This window comes from Tauraco erythrolophus, chromosome 23 (assembly GCF_009769465.1).
Source record: "Tauraco erythrolophus isolate bTauEry1 chromosome 23, bTauEry1.pri, whole genome shotgun sequence".
NCBI classification, from domain to species: Eukaryota; Metazoa; Chordata; class Aves; order Musophagiformes; family Musophagidae; genus Tauraco; species Tauraco erythrolophus.
This window is the reverse complement of record NC_141487.1, coordinates 6,895,817-6,923,736: the sequence shown is the minus strand read 5'-3', so window position 1 is coordinate 6,923,736 and position 27,920 is coordinate 6,895,817. Positions and strand designations below refer to the sequence as shown.

The 27,920-nt window shown below is 43.8% G+C and overlaps 2 protein-coding genes across 3 annotated transcripts in view; both read right to left on the bottom strand.

Moving 5' to 3' along the window:
* Nucleotides 1–727: 727 nt before the first annotated feature.
* Nucleotides 728–12,481, bottom strand: MMP23B (matrix metallopeptidase 23B). Its single transcript, XM_009980108.2, has 8 exons — nt 12,272–12,481; nt 8,388–8,533; nt 5,732–5,871; nt 4,351–4,518; nt 3,958–4,122; nt 3,163–3,273; nt 2,039–2,165; nt 728–1,358 (listed from the first exon to the last, which is right to left on the bottom strand). Exons 1-8 carry the CDS (start codon nt 12,440–12,442, stop codon nt 1,184–1,186), a joined length of 1,203 nt encoding a protein of 400 aa, XP_009978410.2. The 5' UTR covers nt 12,443–12,481; the 3' UTR covers nt 728–1,183.
* Nucleotides 12,482–20,329: 7,848 nt separating this feature from the next.
* MIB2 (MIB E3 ubiquitin protein ligase 2) overlaps nt 20,330–27,920 on the bottom strand; it is a 47,452-nt gene continuing 39,861 nt past the window's right edge. For both annotated transcript variants that reach the window (XM_086625565.1, XM_086625566.1), the window contains 4 exons: nt 26,193–26,371; nt 24,179–24,363; nt 23,346–23,411; nt 20,330–21,493 (listed from right to left, as the gene is read on the bottom strand). In XM_086625565.1, coding sequence (XP_086481691.1) covers nt 21,252–21,493; nt 23,346–23,411; nt 24,179–24,363; nt 26,193–26,371 — 672 coding nt within the window. In that variant the 3' untranslated portion in view covers nt 20,330–21,251. The remainder of the gene's footprint in view (nt 21,494–23,345; nt 23,412–24,178; nt 24,364–26,192; nt 26,372–27,920) is intronic.

Genomic DNA, 27,920 nt, shown 5'->3' with positions numbered 1-27,920 from the left:
TTGCAGTTGTACCAGACAAACAGGAATTATTAGTTTCTTTCTCTTCCCTTGCACTTTTGCTGTCCTAGAAGAGAGGAGAATTTTGCTGATAGAGCCTTTGTGCTCTAATACAGCCCTCTTCCCAGCCTGCTGCCCTGTACTGCAGGGCGGGAGATGCTTTGCAGTTTTGTTGGTGCTTTTAAGTAGGAAGAAATTTGTTTCAAGAGGACGACTGAAAAAAGAATGAACCTGAGCAAAGAGCAATCTAGGCTGCTTTAATACTGGATAAGGACTTTGCTTAATGTAATGCCTGCCAGGGATTCCTGACCGCCAACGAATGCTTCACCGCCGTAGACGTTTGAGTGTACCAGGCTTTCCCTACCAATACTCGCACCATTTTCCTGTTGGATGTGGCATATTTACTTCATCACTTGGGTGACGGGGGGAGGACAGTGATGGAAATTCTCATCTCTGTTGAAGGAGTCAAGAGGCTTATTGATCAGACACCTAAAGGACAAGTTATGAGGAGCTGCTGATGGAGGTAAATAGTGTATTGGGATAAGATTACATGAGTAATAAATACAAACCACAGGAAAGCAGCTGGGGGAGGAAAAAGATGTTCTGTGGATACTTGAACTGAACATGTCAAAATGTGGAATGGAATAATTAGAAAGGGTTTGTTGTGACCCTGTGTTCTCCTTCTGACAAAAGAAAAAGCAATATTAGGTCTTCTAATGTTTTATAAGTTCTTCTAGTGCTATGCACCAGGATCTAAAAAAATTAACAGCAGAACACTTACAGAGCATAACTGGTCATTTTCCTTCCACAATACCTCTGCCTCCATTGCAACACAGCTGAGCCATCAATCTGTTCATCCATTTGTTTGATGAAGAGTTAATGTTCTTGGTTTTCAGCAGTCCGCAGTGATGCACATAGTTTAACTGCAAAATCTGACACTTTTTTTAAAAAAATTTTTTTTAATTCTCTGTACAGCACATTCTTGATAAATTCTTTATCATTAAAACTAATTTGGAAGTTTTACATTCCAGTAATCAAGTCTCAGAGTCTCTTTCGCCCAAGGTATGGAAGCAGCTGATTTAGAAGTTCATTTGCACTACTGGAGATTAAATATAAAATGCCAAAGAAACATTTTGAATTTGAAACAGAACTACCAGTAATTGAAGTGCTCGTTCCAGGGCCCTCGTCAGTGCTTCAGTCTGATTCTCCAGGAATATGTAGTCAAGATTCTTTCTCTTTTCTTTACTATACAAGTGTAAGTTCCTTCATTAATCGCATTTGCAATGATGCTCATGTGATCCTCATTTAAGGATAAGTAACCTGGATATGAGTATTCCAGTAGCTCCTTATCTTTATACCAGCTGTCATAAGAAAAATAATAGAAATTAAACTACGGAATGTCCAGTACAATGCAATATGTGTTAGTGGTTCTTCTTTCTCCTAATAAGTTTTCCTTGAGTAAGTGTACAGCACAGACAGGACTTCAACAAAACAAGGTTAAGTTTCACTGTATATTTCAGGGCACTACCCTGAGTAATTTAGGAGCTTGATTCTTATTGAGAGTTGATAGAAATTCGGGTCTTCAGTCTAAACTAACCCATGGACTTGGGCATACCTCTGTCAGTGTTAGATATGTCCAGAAATAACATGCCTTGTAAATTAGTAAGAGCTAACAAACTATTAATTAAAAGGATAAATTTAAGACTGTGTTTTTTCTGCAGAATATTGGCCAGGGACTTTGACTCAGTGGTAAGAATTATATTAGTGCTATATATGTGAACTGGATTTTATCCTTGCTTGTTTCCGATAGCTCTGCTATCAGACTAAACGCTTTGCAATGTTATGAACAATATTTGCACGCTCCTTTCTCACCACGTTAGCTAGCCACCCCTCTTTCTGCTCAGGGTGCCAAATGAGACAGTGGCATGCTCCAGAAGATAAACTGCATTCTTATTTATGCTCTTTTGTCATAATTCCATAATTGGTATGTAAGCTGCAAAGTCTCCTACTAAAGGACTGGAATAAATGATAGACCACTTACTAAACTTTGCCTTTTTTATGAATTATCTTCTGTCCGCAGCGGAAGGTGACGTTCCGGCCTTCAGAAACAGTCTTGGTTTTTGTCCTTGGCGGGGGCAGAGTAGGGGGGACCGTTGGAAACGGGAATTCTATCCGCCAGAGGCGAGGGAGAGAAATGGCACAAGTTAGTGTATCTATCTCAGTGTCAAGCTTTAAGTCATTACAAAACACTTTTGTGGAATTATGTTATCACCTAAGGAACCTTAAAAGTATTAATTTTAAAATGGCTCCTACTGAACAATCCTTGGATGGACATGTAACGTTACTCATATGCAAAAGTAACAGTTTTGTGGCATGTAAACTGACGTGGATAAAAACCAACTTGCCTGTTTCATATGTATGCAAGAGCAGACGTTCAGTATATGAACAGTACCCTAGGATACATGGGTTTGTAGTTATCTGACTGCATCTTTGTAGTAATCTGGTCTAAAAAAATACCTCGGTACTGGAGAGAGAGGTACTAGTTAAGAAGGTGTACTGTGTAAGGTCAGTAGGTATTTATCTGAAGCTTAATTCCACAGCTGCAGTAACTTGACTTGGTCCTGCATTAGTCCCTTATCTGGATTCATAAAACTGAGCAACTAGATAAGGTGATTAACATTATCTCTTTTTCTGTAGAGCAGCCCAAGTCCAGCTCTGCTTGAGATGTCATTTGTCTTGTTTATGGCCCAGCACTGCCTCAGGAACCGTACTGCATCTCAGATCTCCGAATTTAACACATCAGCATCTCACTTCCTCAGTTGAGCCCAAAAGGGAAGAGTGAGGCACATGGAGCAGTTGTGTTCTCAGAAACTCCCTATCGTTGGTTTAGTTAAACTAGAGAAGAATGGGACAGTTTAATGTTCTAGTCCACGAATGTTTAAACATAAAAGCTGCTTCCTATTTCCGAGCCTGGATCTTGGCTCCGATGTGTAAGCAGCCATCTCTGCTACACTTCTCATGAGAGCTGGACAGGGCTAGTCACTTGCCTCCACTGATCTCTAGGATGAAATTAAGATCCTGCCTATCCCTTCAGCAAGCACTGCTTAATTTTACATCCTCCCTCTGTGCAAACCCCGCCAGAATCCCAGAAGAGAAGTTCCATACCGTAGCAGAAGTCACAGGTAGATGGACAGTGCTTCTTCATCAGCTTCCTGCGTTTCTCGCAGAAACCTTTCTGTGCCCACGATGGGCACATGAATAATCTGTCTTTGCATCCTGAAACAGGAGGAGACATGGCATTAGAGGGATTGGGGTGGACACTTCCTTCTGAGAAACAAACTGACATTTCACCTAAATGAGATTGTTTGCTGTAAGTGGTAGAGCTATGATGGGAAGGAATCCAAAGCAGGAGTACAATAAATAGAGCAGAGAGCCACTGTTACGTGAACTATCTTTGTGCACATGATGCTTGCAAATGTACAAATGCAAGTCAGGGCTCTCCACAGCTAAAATTAGCCTTTTATTCTTGTATAAACCACCGTACAGAAGGCCCAAAGATTCCATGCCCAGAGCTGGTTGCTGGGCCGGGGTGTAACGAGTTGGACACAGACAGTGCCTCTGCCTCTGCTGTAGCCACTCAGAGCAGTCTGAGGACTCAGAGTGGACTGTTCTCAGAATGCCATATGGGCAGGTGGAAGCATGAAGTCTGTAAGACTTCCAGCCTCTGGTCTATCACATTTGAAGCTAGTAGTGCTGGAAACAGACAATGCTACACCTCCTTTTAGCAATACTATGCATAAAAAGCAGTAAGATTTCTCCTGCCTACTGCTCACTGGCTGACAGCTGGTCCTGCCAAACGATGAGGGTCTAACACCATGAGAGCTCCACAGGATCCACCCGATACTTCAGGCAAATGTTCTTTACACAGAGGAGCCCAGAGTACAACTCTGCCTTCCTTACCGTAAAGTCTGTGAATGCCCCAGACTTCGTCTTGAGAGATGGTCTTTTTCCCAGTAAGAGTGGCATTGATGTGCATGAGGGCGTTGGGATTCAGGGAGTGCATGAGTCCTAAGGCATGTCCTATTTCATGAGCGGCTACATGTACCAGATCTGTAAGCCAAACACCTGGAAGAGAAACAGAAAAACAGCTGGTGTTGTGTGAAGTACATTTGCTAATCCTGGTGTAAAACCAGAGGAAATCTTCTAGCACTAGGAAGGTATGGTCTTATTAAAGGTAGCCCCAGTTTCATCTTCTCTGTAGCTGCTTGGGTGCAAAATGAGGCAATTACAGAACAAGGACTAAAATCTAAATCCTGCAGGCATTAATTATGTGCTCCCTGAGACAGGTACTACCTTTTTTCCAGCTGAACCGTGTATTTCCCAATATCCAGTATTCATGGTCATCAAAATGGATTTCCCCGTTGGGTGGGAAGAAGGCATGGGCAAGTTCCCCTGTTGTTCCATCAAAGCAGTGGTGAATGAGAGACTCTAGACAGTCTGTGTGATTGATAGAGTAGAAGCCTGTGAAAAAAGAATCAGACATAGCGTATCTGGCAGGGTAAGGCCATCCAGGACACAGGCATCTCTAAACCTGTGGTTTACTAAAAAAATCTATTATGGTATCCCGCAAGTTTTCTAACCTACAGAGCCACAAAAGGAAAAATAAATGCAAAGTGACTGTCAGAAATGATGGCTGTGAGATGCAAACTATACTCAGCCCTGTGATGACCCTGGATTTAGAGCTGTTTCCAACGGACACAAATGAGTCTGCTTTTCAGAAAGGAATGCTGAACTCTTTTTGCAATATCACGTGGAAACTTTTTTTTTTTTGGAGAGAAGTTGGACAGTGATATGATAACCCCAGGATGTATTTGTTCCATTTTAAACATAAATAAACAAATAGCCTTAAAACCATAGTTGCTTGCCATCTTTTCGCTAGCATCACGATAGCATTGCAGTGTCCCCTGCATCCACTGGACCTGGGCCACCTGGAGCTCACCTGTGGCAGCAGGACAGACCCCTGGGAATGCACATCACGTGCTCCTAAGTAGAGGCATGCAACACGAGAGTGAAAAGCGTGTTGCGAAACAATGGTAAAGCTGCTGGTAATCTCAGTATTGCTGCCATCTGCACAGGAAATAATTATTTCACACAGACCATAAATCCCAGGAAGAATTTCCATCTGGAGTTGAGACTGAGCAGATAACGCCTCAGCACTAACGTTCTAGGCCTGAGAAACTCCAGAAGTAACTACTGCATAGGGATACAGGGGCAGAAGGAAGGAGAGGCGAGAGAGGACAGAAAAAGATGGTGCTTCAACAGGATCAACAGAAGGGGAACTAAAACCATAAACGAGCTGGAATCTGTCACCTGCTCTTTGGCTCTGTGTGACCTTGGATGTGTCACTTCACCTTTCAATATTCAGCCTCTCCATCTGTGGAACAGGGAGAATCCTGTCCCAGCAGCAGATTTAGAGGGTTAATTCTTGTCAATTACCTAAAACTTCCCAACTGCAAGACTCACAGAAATCATTAATGATGATATTAACATCTTCTCAGAGCAACTAAAAGTAGTTCCTCTACCTGACTAAAGGCAAACTATGCCCCATCCCTTGTCCAAGAGGCCCTGCTGAGTCCACACAGCCTCCAAACTCCTGGTTTTCATACTGAAACTCTACCAGTTCCTCGTGGGGTTGCCATCCACAATGGGGTCCCTTCTGCCCGCCCAGCCTTACCTATTTTCAAGTCACTAGCCACGTGGCGTGGCACTTCTCTGAAGCTGAACGGTGAAACTTCACTCCACATCCGGAACGCAGCCGCTAGCCCCTTGCGCGTGTCCCTGGCATTTATGAGGTTTCTTGGGAAGGACAGGATTCTGTAGGAACACAGAACAACTTCAGGAAAACGCTCTTCCCTTCTGAAACATCAGCTGAAAGCTCTCCAGCCTGCATCAGGCAATCAAGTCTTTCTGTTCACTCGAATAGGTTCAAAACAGGAGTAGCTTGAATTGAGTATTAAGAACATTTAATAAAACCCCCACAGGGACTAATATATTACTGATATTCTTGACAATCACATGTTCTGGACTACAGCTTTTGTCCCTCCTCAAGCACATCATTTTAGACAAGGTTCTCTGGGAAAACCACTTTCATCCTGACATCTCCCAGTCTGTGGTGCAGTGTCGCTAGAAGAGGAAACGCCTACATTTCAGCAGCAGACTCCTGGTCGTAACGCTTGGGCCACAATGTACGTGCACACTCTGAATTCTCGTACTCTCAGGCAGAACCCTGAAAGAGGGTTCCAAAGGATATCACAGGTTTGATAGTAAAACAAGTTATTTCCTTTGAAAAAAGCTCATCACTCAGGAGAGACACTCGAGGGAGTTTTTTTGCTTAGGCCATAGGTACAGATACAGCTGAACTACAAGAAAACTACTGGTGCAGGATGGCAGAACCATGGAAATGTATAGATGGCTCCTAGAAACTTACCTTATCCCAAAAGATGATCTGCATTCAGGAAACTGCCTGAAGTGTAGCAATTTGGAAAACTTGTGTGTACTCTGCTATCCCTCTGGTTGTATTTTAGCTATGCTGCTTATGTTCTCCCTTCATCCCAGCACATCCTAAAGGGAGCAGAAGGTTTCGTATCAAGCCAGGCTGTTAACGAGTGTAAACCTGGACAATTAAGACCTCAGGATACTCTCCCTCCTGCTTCTGTGGAGAAGAAAGGGCTCAGTGCAGAGCTCTCAGACAGACGAAGCTGCTGCTGTCCTTTTGCCCACCCCACTTGCTCTCCTCACTCCTTACCTCCGCTGCCTCAGGCAAACCCACTGCAAACATGGCTCAAAATGCTTTCCTTTTCTCTTTGTTGGCGACAGGAAACTCTTCCCACCTGGTACAGTCACAGTCTGGTCGGCTTTCCAGAGCTAGAGCGTGAGCGACCCTCACAGCTCCACAATGATGTCCTCAGCCCAATGCCAAGAAAAAGCTGCAACACGCATTGCTGCTGCCAGAGGCCACTTTCAAGTGTTCTCCAAAATCCAGTGTGACCTGCCATTCAAGCCACTGTGGGTTGTGAGTGACTGTGGCTCTCTTGAGAGGTCAGGTTTGAGACTTGCTCTGCACTTTAAGAGTGGCTGGAGTTAGCAGCCACATTAAAAGGACCTTTGTCATCACATAAGACATTGAAAAACACTGATTTGGCTCCTGTGTCTCCAGGAAGGTGCAGGCTCTCAGCCTGGAGTGAACCACAGGCCTAAGTGTCCAGGACTCCTGCTAGTCTGAGGTTTACTGTGACAGCTTGATTCTACCTGCCAGTGCTCATCTTATGAAACTGTTTCTAAGGGGATTCCCTGAACCTTGTTCTGTGTCAACTCATGTTAGCTCTCCTCAAAAATATTCAGCAATGCCATTAATATTCTCCCAGAAAGAAAAAGCATCTTTTCAGGATGCCGCAACCACAGCCCCATCGCACTGGACAGTTTCGGGGGCTGTTTGGCCACTTGTAAAATAAGGATGAGAGTTGCTCCAAGATTAAACACCAAAGAGGACTGACGTTGCTTTATGCCAGCAGTAGCAGTAGAGCCAGTTAGCAACGAGAAACAGTTCAGTGTGAAAATCCATAGGACTCCATCAAAGTTGGCTCTGAACAGCCTGCTTGTTGAAAGTGGTACTAGCACTGCATTTACACAGCTCCGTCGTATCAAAACCAGACCACTCTAGGGCTGCATGGTACTAATGAAATGCTGCTGGTTCTGAGCAGTGGTAAACCCAGCTAGAAATTAATAACCTGGACAGCCACTTTTCTTGGCAGAAACGTCTGAAAATATCAGGGTTAACATTCACTCACCCTAGAATTGCAAAGAGCTTTTTATTGCAAAGTTAGTAATCTAAGAGTTGGCACCCTTTCCTGACAACAACAGGGAGAAAGACATTCCTAAAAGCACTCAGCACTAACAGAGCTCTATCCTCCTGAAATCACAGAACCTTTCAACAGCAATTTCCCTCAGTGATGATTTAGGTTCATATGGAGCTCTTAAAAATACCAGTATGATGGAATTAATATTCACCACTTTCTGAGGGAAGCCCATCTGCCTGCAGCCTGAACCTGCCCCTGAACAGTTAGCTTTACTGTAAGCGGACTCAGCCTGCAGCCATGTGTGCTACTAGCTTCTAATGCAGCGATGGTGCTTCACATCACCCACAGCTGAGGTGAGAGGTGTGGCATTTGCAGAAACACTTCCTACTTCAGAATGGCTCAGCAGCTGTCCATCGGCTACCAAATGGGTTGGCAATGTTCGTGGCTTTAATATCTATATCCGTGGCAGGAAAAACTCAGACCCCAGTATCGCTTAAGAAAAGGCTGGCTCTTAGGGCTAATGCAAGTCCATACTTGTATGTCAAGTTGAAGTGGTCCCATTTCAAGTGCCCTGGTGTGATTGTGTATCGTTTTCTCCGTGCTGGAGGTCGAGGTGGGAAAGCCGGACTGTGCAAAGCAGAGGCACTCACTCCATGAAGAGCAGGTGATGGGCCATCTTCCTTAAAAGACAAAACAGGAGGTTGAAAGAGATGGGGGAGACTGCAGGATTAAACATTGTAGAAGAAAACCTAGCAGGTATGGGACATTTGGAGGCCGGGGAGCACAACAGGTACTCCCTCGTGGGTGTCCAGGAGACAAGACTGGTGCATCAGCTGGTCAGGGCTTTGCAAAGTATGCCTGTTGAGAGCGTGCAGAACAAAACCAAGACAGAGCAGAAGAGGGGCTATGCTGTGAGGAGTTCTTAGATAAGGCATGCAAGGAAAGGAAGGGAGCAGCACTCCTCCCCAGGGGACCACAGAGGATCAGTGCTGTAGGCTCCCTCGAGCTCCGGCATAATTCCAGAACAGGGCACTGCAGCCTCTCCGCTCTCCTCTTGGAGTGCGGCACAGACGAAGCAGAAATGAGGCCAGCTTTTCCTGGAAAGTTTTCATTTCCTTTTCACTTCGCTGTTGCTCTCCAGCCTCACCACAGAAGAAATGAAATACTGGACAAATGAGTAAAACAGGCAACCTTTTGTGCAGAGAGCTCTCTGTAAAGCTACACTGTGGATCTGAAATGCCTTCAAAGTAAACAGGAGCCCTGGAAACCCTGGAGTGCATTTAAAGCCATCATACAGTAAAAGACATAAATTTTGGTGACAGGTCTGACTCAAACCATAAAAGTCTTTTAGTCCTGAGTAGTGGAGGTAAAAGAATGGGACCCAACACGGTTCTCTGAAAGTCTACCCGCTCTGCCTTCCCTGTTCAGGACTAAGACACTGAATATCTCTGGGTCACCTTTGCTCCAGAGGCACCAAGACTCTTTCTAAGTGCTGAGTGTTGGCAATGTGGCAAAAAACAGTGGCAATGTTACAAAAGCTGCACCAGTAGGAGTCTGTTCAGCCTCACAGCACATTCTATGGAACACAAGAGCTGTCTTCCTTTTACTCATGGAAGAGCTGAGGCTCTGAGAGTCAAAATAGCAGATCCCAGTTTCACAGCAAGCAAATGGCAAGAAAAGAGAAGCAGCTTGAAGCAACAGCTGCCAGATGCTGCCCAAATCACTAGGATTTCTCCATGACTACAGCTAGCCATGACTGGTAACAGGCTGAGGGACTCTGTCCTAACAGGAAACCAGTCTCTTTTGCTCCCATCTGTGAGCCATACTAGCTTCTATCCTGTTCCAACCTCAGTATCTTTCTTTCCTAGGACAGTCTTTTAGTCTGCCTTCCAGCTCACCTGTGAGTCCGACTCACAATTTGAAATCAGCAGCACCTTTGAATGTAAGGGCCAGGGAGCATCACCTATGAGACAGAGATGTTAACTAATACCTTGCCTTCTAAACTGCAAGCTTTTGGCAGGGTATTTGATCACATTTTTGGGAGCCTTCAGATGCCAAATCGCTCTTGAAAGAAAACACAGGATCACTTTTCCCTTTTAACCTTTGTCACTTTGCTGTATTAAGGGACCTGGTGGAAGAACCCATACTCTTTGGTTCGCCCAGCTCAAGACCTAGCCCCTTCTTCACCAAGGCACTTGTGATGCCAGTACGCTGGCTGTTGTCCCTCTCCCTTCATCTCCAGTGGCTTTCACCTCTGATGCTGCTCTGAGAATGCCATTTTCCCTTGATATGAAAGGAAAATTTGGCATCCTTTCGAGCAGCACAGACAGGGTGGAGGACCAGCTAGCCTGTGTATCAGTGATCTGTTGGAGCTGTAAGAGAAGGCTAGAGAAGATGAGCTCATAATTACAGGATAATAAGCTATTTTTCCTTTTTTTTGGCAGTTCTTTCAAGTAGGGTAGAATTAGGCAAATCCTTTCTGCCTTTGTTGTTTTCTCTACAATCCCTTGCCAGTATTGGGGCTGATTACACATTCATTCTGGCGTCAGTCAGGAATAGCCCAGGATTGCTAGTCCTGTGAATTCTCAGTCAGTCTGTGGGCCCTGACTCAGCGTGCTGTTTTTTGAGACCTGGTAACTTATGATGGGATGAGGTAAGGTGTTAACACTCTCCAGTAGCTGTCTGTCCTTGTGATAGATGCTCCTGCCCCTTAGCAAAGCCAGCAGAACACGCAGTGCATTTGCTTTCTAGCTTCTATAATTGACAGCCCAACTGGCACCATTTCCAGTTGACGATAACACACTGAGCTGTAAGCTGCACAGGCTGAGTAACAGACAGTGCCCTTTCTGCCTCCTCTGCCATTGGGCTGTTAAATTACATCAGCATAGGGTGAAATCCTGAGGGTTGTCTTAAAGCCTCCTGAGTATCAGCAGAGGAAAATCAGATAGTCAGAAGCAGCCTGCTGACTTCTCCTACAAGGAAAACTCCTGCAGCCCCAAGGGAGAACAACTATTGTAAGAAAAAAACCCCCTTCTGTGTCCCTAGTGAGCTTATCCTCAAAATACAAAACAAAGTAAGGGTGACTTAGGCCCAACAGCCATCACTGAAACCTGTATCTGACCTAGTCACTAGACCAAGAAAGGGCAGAGGGCTGACTTCTCTCGTTCAAACGTGCTACCCAGTCTCTGTTCTACTCTAAGTCATTGTTCTACCTACCACTGGTGCAATAGGATGCTTTCAATTAAGAACGTGTTGCAAAATGAATTGGGAAGGGTGAGGTACCACACATAAGCTGTAGCTCAGATGTAGGATTCTGACAGAAATTGAAGTTAAAAAATTGACAGTATAACTTGGATGAAAGCATCTGTCTGGATGCCAAAGAACCAAGAATATGGGAATACTCAGAACTGGAGAAGTCAGCCGCTCCCAGGAGGAAACCCATATGACTGTGGGTTAAGGTTTCAAACATTCAGAAAGCTTGGGAGGTACTAGAAAGCTTCAACTCTCTCTCTCAACTGCAATAGACACCAACACATAAAAAGGCAGACACTGGTCAACATCCCTGCTCTACATTATTCGCCCTGTGCAATCAGACTTCCACTAATTTACTTCACCGAGTTGCAATGAATGTAATTCTTTCCCCCCTCTCTCTCCTAGTCACGCGATTCCCCTTTCATAAACTAAACAGTAGCATAACTCCGTGAGATAGTATCAATTAACGAGCCCTGAGCATGTGATGCAAACATGGAGTGCCATTGCCGGGTCTTCATAAACACCAACAGCAGGAAAGCATGCAAGCACTTAGAGAAAACTGTTTTTTACAAAATTAAAAGCTAAAATTAAGCTAAAAGCAAAAATTAAGATCAGCTTCTGAAAGTCACAGAGTCTTGCTACAGTTTCCCCTGACCACTGTCTCCCAGCATATCTTGCTAACGGATGGACCTTGAAAGAGTTAAGATCAACTAATTGTTTCTGTAGGTCCAGCATTAACTCCCAGTTTGGATCGTACACACCACAAGCCCTGCCTCCGGAGTTCCGAGGAAAGCTCAGCCACTATGGAAATCAGAATATATGCACACCACATCATGCTAGGTTGGGAAAGCAGAGGTACTCAGAAGAATAGCCAAAGCTTGGAGGGAAAACAGCCCAAATCTTTTCTATATTGATTGCTTGGCTGTCTGCAAGCTGCGTACACATTCTAATAATCCGATTCTACGTGGATGCATAATTACCCTTTAGGATCCCTTGCAAAAAGAGACTCAAACAGCCATAAACAGATCTTGTTGCCTTCACAGTTATTTACACGTTGTTTAGATTGCTTCCTGAATTCATCTATCTTCTCAAAGAATACACATGCACATACATTTGATGTCCCCACTCCCCTTTCAAGCATTTGAGAATTAGATCCTTTCCCCTACCTGACTTTTCTGAACTGCAGCTCCAGCAGGATCTCCCACAATAGCCAGCAAAGCCACCACAGGGAATACGCATAAAAATCCCACAATGGTTCTCCAGCCATTGCTCTTTTTCTTGTCAACTGAGAGGAAGCTCTTCCTTCTGTTTGCAGAAAGTTGTTCTACTTGATCCATGTGGTTCTTTAACAAATTTTAGAGGGAGATGCGACAGATATTAAGACATTCTCTTCCCAGAACGCATTGGTAATCCTTTTGCTCACAGTTGCATTTGGAACACTTGTGAGTAGCCCTGCAGTTACTGCCAAAGTTGTGCAGAATCACTAGCTTCAAAAAGCCCTAAAAAAAAATTTAAAAATGTAGACTTTACATTAAGCCTCTTTCCAATGTGCCAGAGATTCTCTTAGCCTCTGCCAAGTGGTATCATATTACTGCAGCTGAGAGTTGGGCTGGCGGAGGAAAAGCAGCAAAGTGAAACAAGCTGGGATGGACATGAACTCTTTTCTTTAACAGCCTGCACGATCAACAGAGGACAAATCTGCAGTTGTCAGCTTTATGTAATGAAAAAATTGGGGGAGGGGGCAGAAAAAGGGAATCCAGAAGCCAGCATCATGCCCTTGGAATGTTTCACTAGGGATGCTTAACGCTAGAAGAGCTGTCATTTGTCAGGGGCTGTCTTCAGGAGCAGAATGAAAAATGAGATGCTGTGAGAGAGCACTCAGGGCTTCTCTGCTGAGGAAATTCTGGTCAGGAGTTTACAAACTCAAATAAATGTAAACATCAGCTCCCTCTTCCATGAAACTTGGCAAGTGACCTGCAAATTTCTTGTGTACTTGGCAGCTGCCCAGTAAAGGGTCATCATACTGGTTCGGGGTACCGCGGTTTAAGCGCATCAGAAAGACTGACTTGGAGGTCAGTTTGTCTCAAGCTGTTTGGTTCGTTAAGGCATCTTCAGGCTGCAGACAAGAAGTCAATTCAAGACTTTTTAAAAAGCTTACTCAGAAATTCTCAGGTTTTCAGAAAAAGCTGCACTTTTCCATCTGGTCCCTAAGTGCTGGATACTCAGTGCTCCGGAGGTGGGGTGTCCTGGGCTCAACAGTGCTGACCAGACAGAGGGAAAGGAACTGTGCAAGCTCCTAGTTTCACAAGCAAACAGCAGGGAGGGGGTAGTTGTGGTGCCAGCCACTATAAAACATTCCTAGGGAATATGTGAAGCATTTGAAAGGTTTCAGAAACTTCTTGCACTTTTAATAATGAAAAATGGTTTAATCTGATTTTTTTTTTCCCCTAGTTCATTATCAAGCTTGCGACATTTTATAAGTTTCATGTATTTTCAGACTGAAGCTGGCTGGGAGCTTTTAAACAAATCAGAACAAATATGACCAATGAGCCTGTGTACAATTTCACAAAAATTTTCAATTTTCACCAAGCTCCCCCCTGGAGAAAAAACATGCTTTCTGCAGAGAGCGGACAAAGTGCAGCAGTTTTTCAGATATCAGGAGAAGGACAGAATAAGGAGTAATATGGAAGGAAGTTATGGATAGAACTACAAAGCAAAGGTGGAACTAGGAGGAAGAGAAAGAGCAGAAAGCAAGGGTACAGGGCTCGAACTCCTGTGCGCAAAATCAACTGCTGCAGCAGTCTGAGCTATTGGCTCATCTCAGCTGTTGGCTGCAGCTTTCTAGCTGCTTTATTTGGAGCTCCAGATTGGTGCAAATGCATCTCCATTTGTGGTTTAAGCTGTAGACCCCCAATACAAAATGAGAAACTGGTAACAACATGCTCCTAAACTTATCAGTGTCTCAAGTCCCCTGAACAAGTTTCTGTCAGACTCTGTAGACGAGAACACATCTGCAGAAAGACTGATTGAGAAGGCAGTCTTGAAGTAAAAACCTGCCTTGGAATGGGGCTCAAAAACTTCAGCCAACAGTTCTTCAGAAAGAAAAATACTGCTAGCAAACACAGCGCTGGAAGAACATTGAGTTTCAGTCGTGGAACTGCGTAAAAGCATTAGGTGCTGCATCCGCCTGTCACAGGGCTAGTAAGAGTCAGCAGTGTTTGACAAAGATTTTAACTTAGGCACTGTTACACAGCCCTCTCCACTTGCCAGAGTATCTGAGCATCTCTCAGAGCAGTTAATCTCACGTCAGTTTTGAAGGCAGGAAGGCAGTGCTGTTACCCACACCTTACAGGTTAGGACCGTACTGTGCAGGAAAAAAGACGTGCCTGAGGTCAAGCATGGAATCTTGCAGAGCAGAAAACTGAAATCTTCCAAGACCCAGTTTGTGCCTTGCTGTTTCTGAAGATGACTACAGGAACCTGAGTTTTAGGGCATAGATTGAGAACTCACACAAGCACATAGCCTGAGGGAACTAAGAATTTCCTTTGTCCCAATGCAAAGAAAGTTTTAAAAGATTTTCTAAAATACACCTCATCTCAGATCCCGGCCCCCAAAAATTAGTATCTAGAGCTGTAGTAAAAGCACATTCTTGAGGACCTCATTGTTTCCAAATACTTATTCATGCAGCTACTACAGTTTAGCACAGCCAAGGCTTTTTCCATGAGTTACTGAGGTATTCTGAATGGGGAAAGAGACCATATTGTATATTAACCATTTATCTTCTTGGGCTGCATGTGGTGGGTGAATAGGAATCTTTAGCTGCAGAGATGATTCACGACCTCTGTGACATTTAGGTTGTCACTCCCCTGTCAAGGTAGCAAGTATACCTCGATGGATCAGAAGTGAGAGTGCAGGGTTTCTGGGAAAGCACGTAGTTCACTTTCCCCCATATGCTGGGAATACACCGTGCCTATCCACACAGAAATTCAGTGCCTGTGCATCCAACTTGAGCAAACCACTGGCTGCAGAATACTTTCAAAACTTCTAAAATTTAAGCCAAATATTTGCTCAGAAACCAGCTCAGCAGTAAGGCCAAGACAAATCTCAGTTATTATGGCAATGAGTCAGATGAGGAAAGCTCTTATACTGAGGTATTCAGAACCTACAGATGCAACTTGTGGAGCTAAGGGAGACACACGAACTTAATGCTGTGCACACTAACCTAATGCTTCTGATAAAGTCACTGTGCATCTGGATTCCTTGGTGCACAAACTCTGGCCAGAATCCTCAGTGCTGCTGCTGGTAAAAAGCAAAATTTCAGGTTTATGCTTAGTTCATTAATACTGTCGTTAAATTTCAAGCACAGCTCTTCTCTTCTGCGGATATTTTAATGATTATTAAGACCAGAGTGCACATCTGTTGGCATTTCATCTGTGCTCCCTGCCCTGGGTTAAGAATACCATGCTTTTCCCAAGAGATACTTCTGCTTAAAGGACTCTAAAATGCAGCCATCAGCCTCAAATCTACAGCACTTGTCAGAATTTAAGCCTCTCTCAGATGCTTCAGACAACTCCCCAGACTCCCTTCCGGGAGCCAGTGTTGTCCTGTGTCAAGGGCAAGAAATTAGTCAGAACTCTAGAGTTTTATCTCCGTCTTTTCCAACAGGTGAAAGTATTGTCCGTGCTTCATCAGGCAGCCTGAGCCCCTGAAACGACCGCTCTTACACAGTGCAGAGAACCGCCGCTCTGAGTTCAGAGTTCTGATGAATTTGAGAGGTCTCAGGTTCTCAAGTGCAGATATTTGGTTTGGACTGCAGGCAAGAACTGTCATCCTGACTATATTTGGACAGAAAAACATTCCTGGCTTTGGTTCCTGCACAGTGTCTAAAAGCAATGGAACACATTACACTTTGAGGGAATCCATATGGTGTAACGGGGAATAGGAAGAGAAGGCAGGGTACAGAACTGACTTTGCTTTGTCTTCACACCGTTAGCAGCAGTGACCAAGACCTGGATATCATTTGCAGGGAGCTGGGATTTTCTAAGCAGTCAGTGATTCATATTCTGAGATCTCTGCAGGCGAAAAACGTCACATCAAAAAGCAGGCTCTAAACAGCTGTCAGAAGGGAATGAATGTTGCATAAAACCTACCAATGGTCCATCAGAGACTACGGAGAACATCAAGGAATGGATCATTTCCACAACACAATACACTTTCCTTATTAAATCACCTCAGTCTTGCTTTGCTCTTTTCAATCTCAATTGCCGAAATGTTTAGTTTAAAGTGGAGCTGCTGTATAATGCACAACATATGGCTACATTCCCAAGGGCCATTTCCATTTCTCACTTCCATGGATTATTCTTAGCATTCTCTCCTCCCTTTTATTCAGCATTGTTAACATTAAATGCTACTTTCAGCACCATTTCTAAATGTTTCTCTCTGCTACGTTTGCCACTTTTAAGAGGAAAGGTAGCTCTGCTGCAGCAGGCCAGGAAGCACACTGGCACTACTTCATTCAAGTCCCCAAGACGACGCAAGAACAATTTATTACAACACATCTGTACTCCTGCAAAGAGGTGCTACACAGAGAACCACTGTCAGTGCTAAACTGCAGCTGTCCGACTCATAGAATCATGGAATGGTTTGGGTTGGAAGGGACCTCAAAGATCATCTAGTTCCAACCCCCCTGCCATGGGCAGGGAAACCCTCCGCTACACCAGGTTGCCTAAAGCCTCATCCAGCCTGGCCCTGAAATAAACCTTGATTCCCCAAAATAAATCTCACCTCTCATGAAACCTCTTATTTATTCATGGATTAAATGCATTTTACTCAGCATTGGAACAAACTGCACTCATCAGCTTCCCCTGTTGTGAACCAGGCTTTCTACATGGAGGTGGGGAAGACAGGAAAAGAAGAAGGACCTGACATCTGATCGTGTCTGATGGCTCAAGGCATAAGCATAAGCATTTCATCTCTAGGGCACCAGTCCAAATCCAGGCCGCAGGCAGGGGAGGGGAAGTGCACACAGCTGAATGTGATTTACCACATATTGGCTCCTCGGTGGCCCATGTGAAAAGAATTAGCAAATCCTCATATAGCTCTTATTTTAAAAGCCACTTACATATTTATCCCTTCGCCTCACAACTTGGGGGAAAAGAAAAACAACCCAACATTCTTGCGCGGTTCCAGTGGGAAGAGCAGTTAAAACTTGTACTTTTTCAGTGGGTCACAGACTAAAAAGGATTGTTTCTGCTGTAGCAGGGAGAATAAGAACGTTCTTTAGTCCCCAAGCATTCTCCCACTTTCTGTCATGCAGCCCCTCGTGATCAGCATCTGCTGATGTTCCTAGAAAAATCCATGGTCTGCTGAATAGCAAATGAGCTGAAAACAAGGGCTTGCTCCAGCTGGCAAAGAAAACAGAATATTTTGCTTAACTGTCAATTTGGAGCTCCAGCTCACAGAAGTGCCTGTACTGGCCTGACCTTGTGTCACCAAAGAGACATGGTCTTGACCCTAGTCAGAAGCACAGCAGCCCAGTTACGTCCACGTAGCGAGTAGAATTGCAGGAAAGAAATGAGGGAGAAATTTTTCTCAATACACAGATAATAGAGTGTATCCATAATGGAGTAAGAATTGCTTCCCTGGGCGGGGATATTTTTGTTGTTACTCTTTGGGCTACATTAATAATCTGTAATCAGTTTGTGGACAGACCAATCCTCCTGAAATCCTGGGAGCAGCATGGACTAGCAGGAACGTAATCAAAGGAGAGATGGGTTCTTTTCCTGACTTTGCCTTTCAACAAGTGATCTCCCTCAGTCTCACGCTGTCTGTAAAACGTGGATTTTTGGCCACACTTTCAAAGGAAGTACTTTAGAAACCCTGGTTCTGAGTATCAGATAAGCTGCCCTCTTGCATCTGAAGTTCTACAGCAGAAAGACTCAGCAACATCTTTCCTTTTCAAAACCACCGCTGTATATTGCTGCAAGGGACAGAGCTGCGTTTCAGGAGATGGCAGAAGCCCCAGTGAAAACAAGGAGCTCCCCAGCTCATTTGCCAAAGACCTGTCAGTCTCATTTGTGAGAGACCAACTGGTAGTGAACATCATCAGAAAGTTACTCAAGTTAACTAATGATGATGTTTGTCTCTTGTCTTTAAAGGAGCATTTGCCTACTGCTCTGACAACTCCTTGCCTCTCTTCAGCCCCTTGCTGTTCCTATAACCAGCAAGAATAGCAACTGGTAGCAAAAGGGGAAAGGGGAGGAACATCATCCCCCACTTTGCCCTCTCCTTTCCTCTCTCATAATCTCTAGCTAAATTTAACGCAGCTCCTAATCTCAGTCCAGGCTCTTGGCTCTTTTCCTGCTTACTAGATATCTTTTTCTTCTCGTACTTCAGATTCAAGCCCGGATTGGAGCAGAGAATCTGTTCTGCACGTTGAGAGTACAGGTCAGATTACACGTGAGCTAGCTTTGTGTACTTGCTATTTCATCTAACAGTTTCACCCAGCACAGCACTCAACTGGCCACAAGTCTCTAATCCTGGCCCTCCATGTAAGGAGATTTATCAGGAAAGATAAAAGAGCAGAACCTTCTTCACTTCTCCAAAGCCTCAGACTCCCAGGGAGCTGAGCCCGTCACGGGTGGCAGAGCTTGCCAAAAACATACCTGGCACATACGGGCATCTGCTTGCCTTCTGTTATCTCTTGTTCCTGCAGCTCCACTGAACATCTTGTTTCTTCTCTGTTGTGATGCAGCAATTCCCTTCTTCTTACTAGGAAAATGAAAGGGTCAAAACAGTGCTTAACTCTTCAACTACTCTTGCTCCTCAAAAGCAATCACAGCAGGAACAGGGAAATGAAAGAATACACTCCCAAACTGAAAGCGACGTTTACAAACTGTTTCTGTAGCTCTTAAAAAGGTATATTGTGCTGTGCAAAATTCCATCTCTAACTTGGCGATCTTGAAATGGAAATGAACTACAAAAATTAAAACATAAAATGGAGGAGAGCTCTTCTTTCCCTACAAAGTCTCTTTTCATTAGCCAGGAAAAAAAATAATCTCCATTTCTGCAACAGCTGCACAGCTTGGAAGTTGAAGGCTTCAATCTTCCTACAATGTTTCCTTTAGGGAGAATACTCACTTGGAAGCTTCTCTTCATTTAGTATCCAAAGATATTATTAAAAAAAAAAAAAGCAGCAGATGCTCCCTGTTGTTTTTTCCCCGAATGAACTGACACCTTAAGCTTAAGAGATAAAAATAATGCAATAGACATTGAACACTTTGCCACCTCTGTCCCTCTTCCCCAAGTGGCAGCACACATACATTTAACACACACGATAAAGCATTGATCAGTTTTACCTTCAGTAAACTGCTTTTGGATTTGATGTAGAGGCTTGTGAAAGAACTGTATTTCAAAAAACACTTAGCATGGGGTTGGGGTAATATATAGTCTGGAAAATTATTCACTTGCACCAAATAAAGCAGCTCTTACGCTACAAAATGGCTCAATTTTGTACTTTTTGAAAATAGCCTTTGCACAGTACTTTTCTATTGCTGCCCTACCACAATACAGCAAACATTTGGGGGAAATGTCCCGTGTATTCTAAAGGAATTTACACTAATATAAACTCCTAGGAAATAAGCACATGAGTATCTGCACCTCTGATTCTGAAATTCAGCTTTAAGTTATTTGGGTGTTAAATCTAAACCAAGTATATAATTTAGGGGTTAAATCTGATCCATTTTCATAGCTCGAAAAAATCCACTGAAACCGTAACAGCCTCAAGTGAATATTTTGACAAAGATTGTCTATAGGAGTCAGAGGTTGTGACATAAGACTTTCTCACAACACCAAGGGATTATGAAGAAGTAACAAATATTCCTATAACTACCATATGTCCCACAAGGTTAAAAATTTCTTAAAAAGATTTGCCACCTCTCTGCTAATGAACAAAGATAGTAGAGGAACACAGTATTTTTGTTTCTTTTAAATATTGCTTGCAACATGTAACAAACAGTATGCTTGGGTATAATTGTGTCATTATAGGTATACACCACACGGGCAAGCACATATGTATACATACACACACGCACGGCACACTAGCCCTACAGGTTGCCACTTCCACCAACAGTTACTTTACAGGATGGACTCTGTGGATATTTCTTCAGTCAGACAGCTGAAAAACAGAATACAGCTGGATCCATATTTCAGCTACTGCTTGTACATTCATTTTAATGCTCAGGAAAATATATATTTTATTTTATTAAGTTTTGCTGCAAAACAAAGAAACAAAAATGAAATCCCTTTTTCTCATGTCTTAATTATTACTATTTATTTTCTTTACACTTCGATTGGAGTATTTAACACCTGCCTTTGGCATTATGGATAGAAAGCTAGGAGTCTCTGAACACACGGTTGTGCCAAAAAAAATATGGAAGAAGAGTGTCACTTAGAGGTTAGAAATATCTGTTGTAACAACATATTTTCTCCAATCGGTGTTCACTACTTTCTCTAAGGCACACACTCTGTCTTTAGGATCTCGTTACATCCAGATTTGTCTCTGTCAGTCCAAGCTCTTGCTGAGCCCACAAGTGCTAGTTCAGAGAGCATGCTGTCCGAGGACATGACCTCCCTACCACCGACAGGCATTTGGGACAACTGACGCCACCACTGATGTCCTCTGGTATCTCCTCACGTGAAGAGCAAGCGTATGCTGTGCCATCGCCTGCCACGGCACACGGCGCATCCCTCCTGACGCTGCAGGGCGCGAGACTCGACGCAGTCCCTGGAGTCGGATGCCACGGAGAACATCGGCAGACGGAAGCCTATTCGCCTCTGGTCTGAAAGTCTCTTCTGCCTTCAGTAGACAGGTCAGTGTTCTTCACTTCAAGTCGTTCTGACGGATCAGCAGCAGGGGTGAGGGCGCTGCCTGCCCTCAAGCACCTCTCCTTGGCCTTATGACATGGTAAGCAGAGGGGACTCCCTCCATCTCCACCCAAGTCACATCAATTATTTGCTTCTCTCTCTCTTCAGGATGGCTTTGCAGGTAGCCAAAGACATCAGCCTGACTAGCGTTTCTCATCTAAAATGCAAACAAAAAGGGAGTAAAGGAGGGAGGTGGGAATGGGAAGGGAAGCAAGCGTATCCTTAGACAAAGATCTGAATCCTCTCCCGGATAGCCTGTCGGCAGATGGGGCAGACAGTAAGGGCTGTGCTGCAGTCTGGGCAAGAGCCATGTCCACACTGGAAGACCAGTTTGATTTGGTCATCGAAGCAAATAGGGCAGGTGATGCGCTCTTCCATCTGCCGGTAGCGGTTCTGTAGCTCCTCCATGAGCTTCCTCTGATCTGTGGATTCAGCGCTTGGGCTGCACTCCACCTCGGTGCTGTCTGCAGGGTGGAGAGCAGGAAGAGTGTTAGTCACTAGTGTGCTCTACCTCATGCAGCACCTCTTTAATTAGACTCTGACCCTCAAGAGCAGCAATTAGTTCAGACTAAACTCTCTTCATTGAGCCTTATCCAGGGATTCCTCAAATAAAAAGCCCGAGATGATGCTTTTTACAGACTGGCCAGTGTTGCTTTCCTCCATTTAGTCGCTCAGCTGGTTTGTGTGTGCATGTGTTTTTGTTTGAATTTGTTGGGGTTTTTTTAAAGGAAACAAAACATTGTCTAAAACGTCCTGCTTTGGTGTTCTGGAATATACGGCTGCTACCTTCAAGTAAAAACATTCAAAGCTGGTTGTGATGTGATATTCTGCCATGCTAGTCCAGGAATCCTTAAAGTGCTGTCAGTACTACGTTCTCTCAGTCTCCTGTTCTCATTTGGGATTCAAATTCCTGGTTAAGTCTTTCGGGACGCACAAGGTAAAACAAGAAGAAACCATTTGACATCACTTACATTGCCTTTTGCATACATGAAGCTACACAGAGTCATTTGGTCAACTCTATGAAATGAATGATCCTCAAATCCTGGATAACTGCCAGCTTAGGTAAATAGGCTCCTCCTGGTTTCAGCTTAATACAGCCACTCTTCATCTTCTACTCCTCAATCTTTGATTAGGTAGCTTTACAATTCAGTATAGATGTCCCTTTCCCCAACATTCTGGAATTAGTTGCACTTTAGTGGTGCAAGAAGTGATTTCAAATCCATAAAGGTGAATCAAGTTTGGGGACAGGGAGCTTGCTAAAGGCAAACACTGAAGACATCACTCATAGGGAAGTCCTGCTGATAATCTCAAGAGACCTTGATGTTCCTCCTCCAGCAGAAATCTGCATGCAAATGTCTCAATTGGAATTCTCATCACTATTTTCTTGCCAGTCTGTAGCAAAGACAAATGCTCCTGCCTACCATCAGGTTAGTTTGCTATTTTTTGCATTATGGAGTTCCAAAGAGGATTTCTGTCTTTGCCAGCTGTGTAGGTTCAATGCCATGTGACAGATTCTTGGTTTCCCTACGTGTTTGTCCAGGCATCAAGTCACAAGCCTATAGCCTGACTCTAAAAAAGGAGTCCACAATGCTAAGCCTTGAGCAGCAGGACATGGAATTCATTTTCATTTGCACTTGATCTAAGAGTGATCTCAGCTAGAAAAACATCAACTCTCACAACTACTACGGAAAAAGCTTCAGTGGGCAACCTACAATAATTCTAAGGCAAGTGCAAACCTGCTACTAGCTTGTTGACATGCACAATATTGCCCATTCTGGACACTGAGTAATGTGGACAGAAGACAATCTGCTTAACACTGGGCTAAAGAACTTTATCAAAACAATCCAGCTCAATGATTCCTGGATAGCTGGCTAATGCCAGCCCTGTGTAGGCACTGAAATTTCAGCCAAGGGAGAAGCAAGGCTTTCACAAGACGTAATTTTTCCTTTCTCACAAATTTTCAGTGTTAAATTACTGTCTGTGAAAACGGTTCGATTGACACATGGAGAACTTGATCTTTGCTTTCAACACACAAAATGAGCCCGGCACAGGACAAGCTTTCTGAAATGTCCTGTCCTGTCTATGCAGCTTGAGCTTGGCCCTCAACACTTGAGAGATTCTACCTTTTCCTCTCTAAAGGTGGTCAATACAATAGGTGCACACATACCAAAAAAAAAAAAAAAAAAAAAAATCAAACACAACAACAAATCAACTCCCTTTCTTATGCTTATTTCACTGAAAATCATTGATGCTGCTCAAACTAACGCTGTGCAGGACCCTTCCCACAGCACTTAACAGAAGGAACAGCAAACATACCTTGTTTCAGTTTTTTGGTTATTGTCACTTGACATTTGATGCACTTCTTCATTCTCCTGGAGCACTCTACCACGAATGATACAAGAAGAGATGACAATTAAGCCCACTGATGCCAGAATCAAGAGGAAGACGATAGACTCAAGAACATCAGCTTTGAACAATCTGAGACCTCCCTGGATGAGTAAGGGATTGTTTCTGCACAGAAACGAGGATGCTAGCTTCTTTTTGAGCTACATCCTAGCCTCTCGGCTTAGTCTTTCCTACACCAGTGGCAAATCCAACACCTTTAAGTCCTCAATGCTCTGTGCTACTGCAATTGCTGCACTGTAGATCAAAACAGCCCTTTGCAGCTCTGGCATACGGTCCTTACCAAACTCCCTGCAGGTCAGGCTGTGAGTGCCTTGCGAGATAAACTTGCTGACATAGTTGAGCAGACTGCCATTAAAACAATCGAAATGCAAACCAGTAACAAAAGCCAGAGAAGAGGGAAATCCTTCTCAGGTGGTTTCTGACCATAAAGCACTGCCAGATAGAACTGAAACATCCAGCTTTCTTTCTGAATTATTCAGGACATCTATAAGCACAAGCAAACCTGCCTGGAGTCCCAATCAGCAGGTGGTCAGAACACTCAGAGCTTTTCACAGATAGCTTTGGACACCTTATCTGAGATGCTGGTGCTGAAATCATGCTGGGGTTGTTTCAGGACACAAACAACACAATAGCTTTGTGTCTAAACAGAGCTTGATTTATGGAAGTCCAGCTAGGGAAGCTATGTGGTGGAATGGGAAAGAAAAATTAGGAAAAAAAGGAAAAAAAACACAGAACAGACTTACCTTCACACACAATACTGTGCTGGCATGGGAAGAAATGGATGAGCAAGGCCAGCTCCGAGCAGACCAGGCACTCTGTGGGGACTGCCACACTCGAGACACTAAGGTTGGTCATGGTGTTGGGGGTGATGTGCACATGGCGAAGGCTGCAGGTGACGGCTGAGATGTCTGAAGAAACCTGCTGTTCCCTGCAACCATGAACAGGTAATAAAATTTGAGCCACATTCTCCAGGTCCTCCTTCAGTAACCAGATCCTCCTTCAGTAACCAGATTGTACCGATCCCTGGCAAACACTCCACATTGAGATAGAGCAGTAGACGCTCAGGTAGCATAAATTTGTGAACCTCCACTACCCTAGTGGGACCAACTCAGCCTCTAGTAGCTGGGATTCTGACTGGATCTATCTAAAAAGAAAGGGAAAGAGTAGGAATGAGTAATATTTACATGAGGAAACTGCTCCTTTGGAGGGCAACAATGAGGTATGGACAGTACAGTCACCTGCTGGGAGGAGTCAGTTGTAGAAGCCCTTTGAAAAGTGCAGCCCTAAGGATCCTCCACAATCCCACACTCCTGAAAAGTGCTTGGGGTGGTTGTCTGAGTTTGCCTCTTACATAATAAAGGCTCAGGTTCAGACTTCTGTCCTGGCATTATGAGCCCCAAATCCAAAGTCCTCAGCATCCAATCCATCCATTACTTTTCCCACCAGGTGGTCATCTGCCAACTAGATCTACTCCCTAAATTGCAAGAATAATTAATGATTGAACAGCAAGGACAAAAATGGCCATTTACTAGCAAATGTCTCCGGTACCGTCAAGAAATCCCTGGCCCCTAGCAGTATTGCAAAGGGGTGCTTTTTGGTCTTTTGATACAAAGTCAGTAAGTTTCTGGGGGGAAATTGCAATCTAGCTTCCTACCAAAGCAGCAGTCGCTTCATGATAAATGCATATAAACCCCCAGATACTCTTCCTCTTCTAGAGCTATTAATTTCAGTCAGACTACCCAAATGGCTTGAGAAGGTATAGCTAACCACCCTGTCCTGACGGCTCCTGTACGCCATGCTGGGCTACGCAACGGTGTACTTCAGCCTACGATCTCGCGTGCAGCACTCAGTCTGCAGGGGCTGCCTCAACTCTGCAGACACGCACCCAAATCCTCCAGTCAAACCTCAACACAGAAGCTGAAACCAGTACACCGTTGTAAGAAATGTCAGTCCGAAAGAACTGGCATTCTTTAAGAAAAAAAACCTAATCCAGCATATACTCCACTGACAAAATTCCTATGGAAGATATCTGAAGGGACACATTTCACCTGTTACTTACAGTGGACCAGAAGCATGGCCAATTACAGTGGCTGCTGCATGGTTCCTCCTCCAGTGGTAACATGACTGTGGGTCTGTGCCCTCAGATCAAACAGAACTCTGCCTTCATGTTTGCAAAGCCAAAATCCAAACAAACATTTCTTAGAACCTGAGATAAGGCCATCTTTAACTTGCTACTCTCCCTTTGGCATTTTCTCAGCTATTTCTCTTATTAGTTGAAAACCAAGCATTTATCTAGCTCTGGAATAAATTCTGCAAATTCTGGTGCCCACTCTTTTGTTGCACTTCCTTCTCTGTTTAGACTTGAAATATCTATAACTGCAGAATACAATGAAAGTAAAACACCCCAGAATTACTCTGCAAGAGAGAATTTGCCCTTGGCTTCAGTGGCCAGCCTTCTCAGACTGTCTCAGGGCTCTCTGTACGTCAAGAGGTCAAGTTTGCACTGAGCAGTATTAATCTGCTTTTCCCAACTCTTTCAAATGGCATTATGCACCCTTAAAGAATCCCTCCAGAAACACAGGGTCAGCAACCAGCTCAGGTGAAAGAGGGGGTACTTGGACTGAGATCCAAAGTGTTTCAAAGATGCTTCATCTCTCCTGAAACAACAGCTGCATGCAGCGACACCACAGCGCCGTGGGAGCCCTCTGCATTTTGCAGGAAGCATACTGTAGCTAGTTTCCAGAGCACATGGTTTACCTGAATTTCTGTGAGAAGTCTTTGACAATCTGGACAATCCTTCCATCTGTAATGAGGTCTAAGGGAGACTTTCCCCGATGGTTTGCATAATTAATATCTGCTCCTTCTTGTGCTAAGTAACATGCAATTGCACTTCCAACATTCAGCTCTACATTTCCAAGAAAGCCAGAAGCCTGCAGCTAAAAGATGTTGAGAAACACTCTGTTAATACAAAAAGTTGCTGTTACTGTAGTCTTGATCTGTATCAAGTTCTAAACAAAGTCTTAATTCTTTTACTTACCATTTCAAAGTGTAATTTAGCATTCTTTTTTGAAAACACAAAAAGATCCTTCACCAAGTAAACAGCAGATTCAAATCTCGCACTGTAGGAGCAAGAGTGCTAGTCCTAACTGGTGCTAACCAGTACTAATCATAGTGATAGGCATTCAGTTCTTCAGGTGGCAAAAAGGAAGACACCACAGTACCCAGTAATTGATGAACAGTTGGTGTATGGAGCCCTAAGTGACAGCTATTTAAAAAGCCAAGTTTTTGTGTACATTATCCAAACTAATTTGAAGTCAACAAACATTTTCCACTGACTTAAAAGACTAGAGCATGTAGATCAGGGAAAGTAAAATTAGATGTGAAGGAGTCTACAGTATTTAGATATAATGTTACTGTAAGCAGTATTGGTAATGACATGCATAGATCTCTTCATGTTGCTTTAAGATTTTCTGCATCCAGGACTAGCTGTTGGCTGGCCCTAGCACAAGCCAACACCCAGGAGCTAGCAAAGCTGTCATGCAGACTTTCAGTGAGATGATAGAACCCACCCTTGCTGCTGACCCATCTGCTTGAATTTGCAGGCAGAGAAATTCAGAAGAAAGAAGTGACTGCTGAGCTGGTGTGGGGTGTCTCTGTGGAATGTGAATGGCTCAACAAGCCTGAGGCCAGAGCATCTTCTACTGCACTTCAGCCATCAACTCACGCTATCAACACTGGTAGCTTGGTAACGAGCAGAATGGAAGAGCAGCAATGTGGTAGGCTTTTTCAAGCACCGACAGGTAGAAAGGAGGAATGGGTGGTTTGGCACATGTAGCCCTTCAGATCATTGGTTTAATTTATTCTGATCATTTCAAACCACAATAAAAAAATCTATACCAAATTTTCCAGGGTACTAAATTATCCCTTCCGTGGAATAATTCTCACTCCATTCACAGAGTATAACCAATGTTTTCTCTCTCAGATTGCACTGCAAATCTAGTGTGTGCACATGTTGGTATTTACATGGATGGCAGAACACTTTGAAAGGCTAGTTTAATATCTTTGCCAAAAAGCCAGACTAAGCTTCCAGTCCTTGGCATAACATGCACTCATTTCTAGATCAAAGGCCTTTCCTGAAAGGCCTTATATATCCATGAACACAGAGAAACACAGTGAAATCCAGTTCAGGCCTTGTAACAACGTAGCCTTTATTCTTCAGCCTGATAAGTCTCACCTCTCACATTCTGCTCTACATCTGCAGATAACTGGGGTGTTTGTGGTTAGCTATCCTCATATTTTCCATGCCATTGGACAGAAATTAATTGCTGTGGTTCTGTGGCATGAATTAAACCCAGGACTCTTGGCTTTGCAACTGGATTCATGACCTTTCCCATGTCAAGAAAGAAGCACACAATGCTAATAAAAATGTCAGGGAGACAGTATGAATTGTTGTCTGACTATGTGAAGTTTCACACTATAAATTCA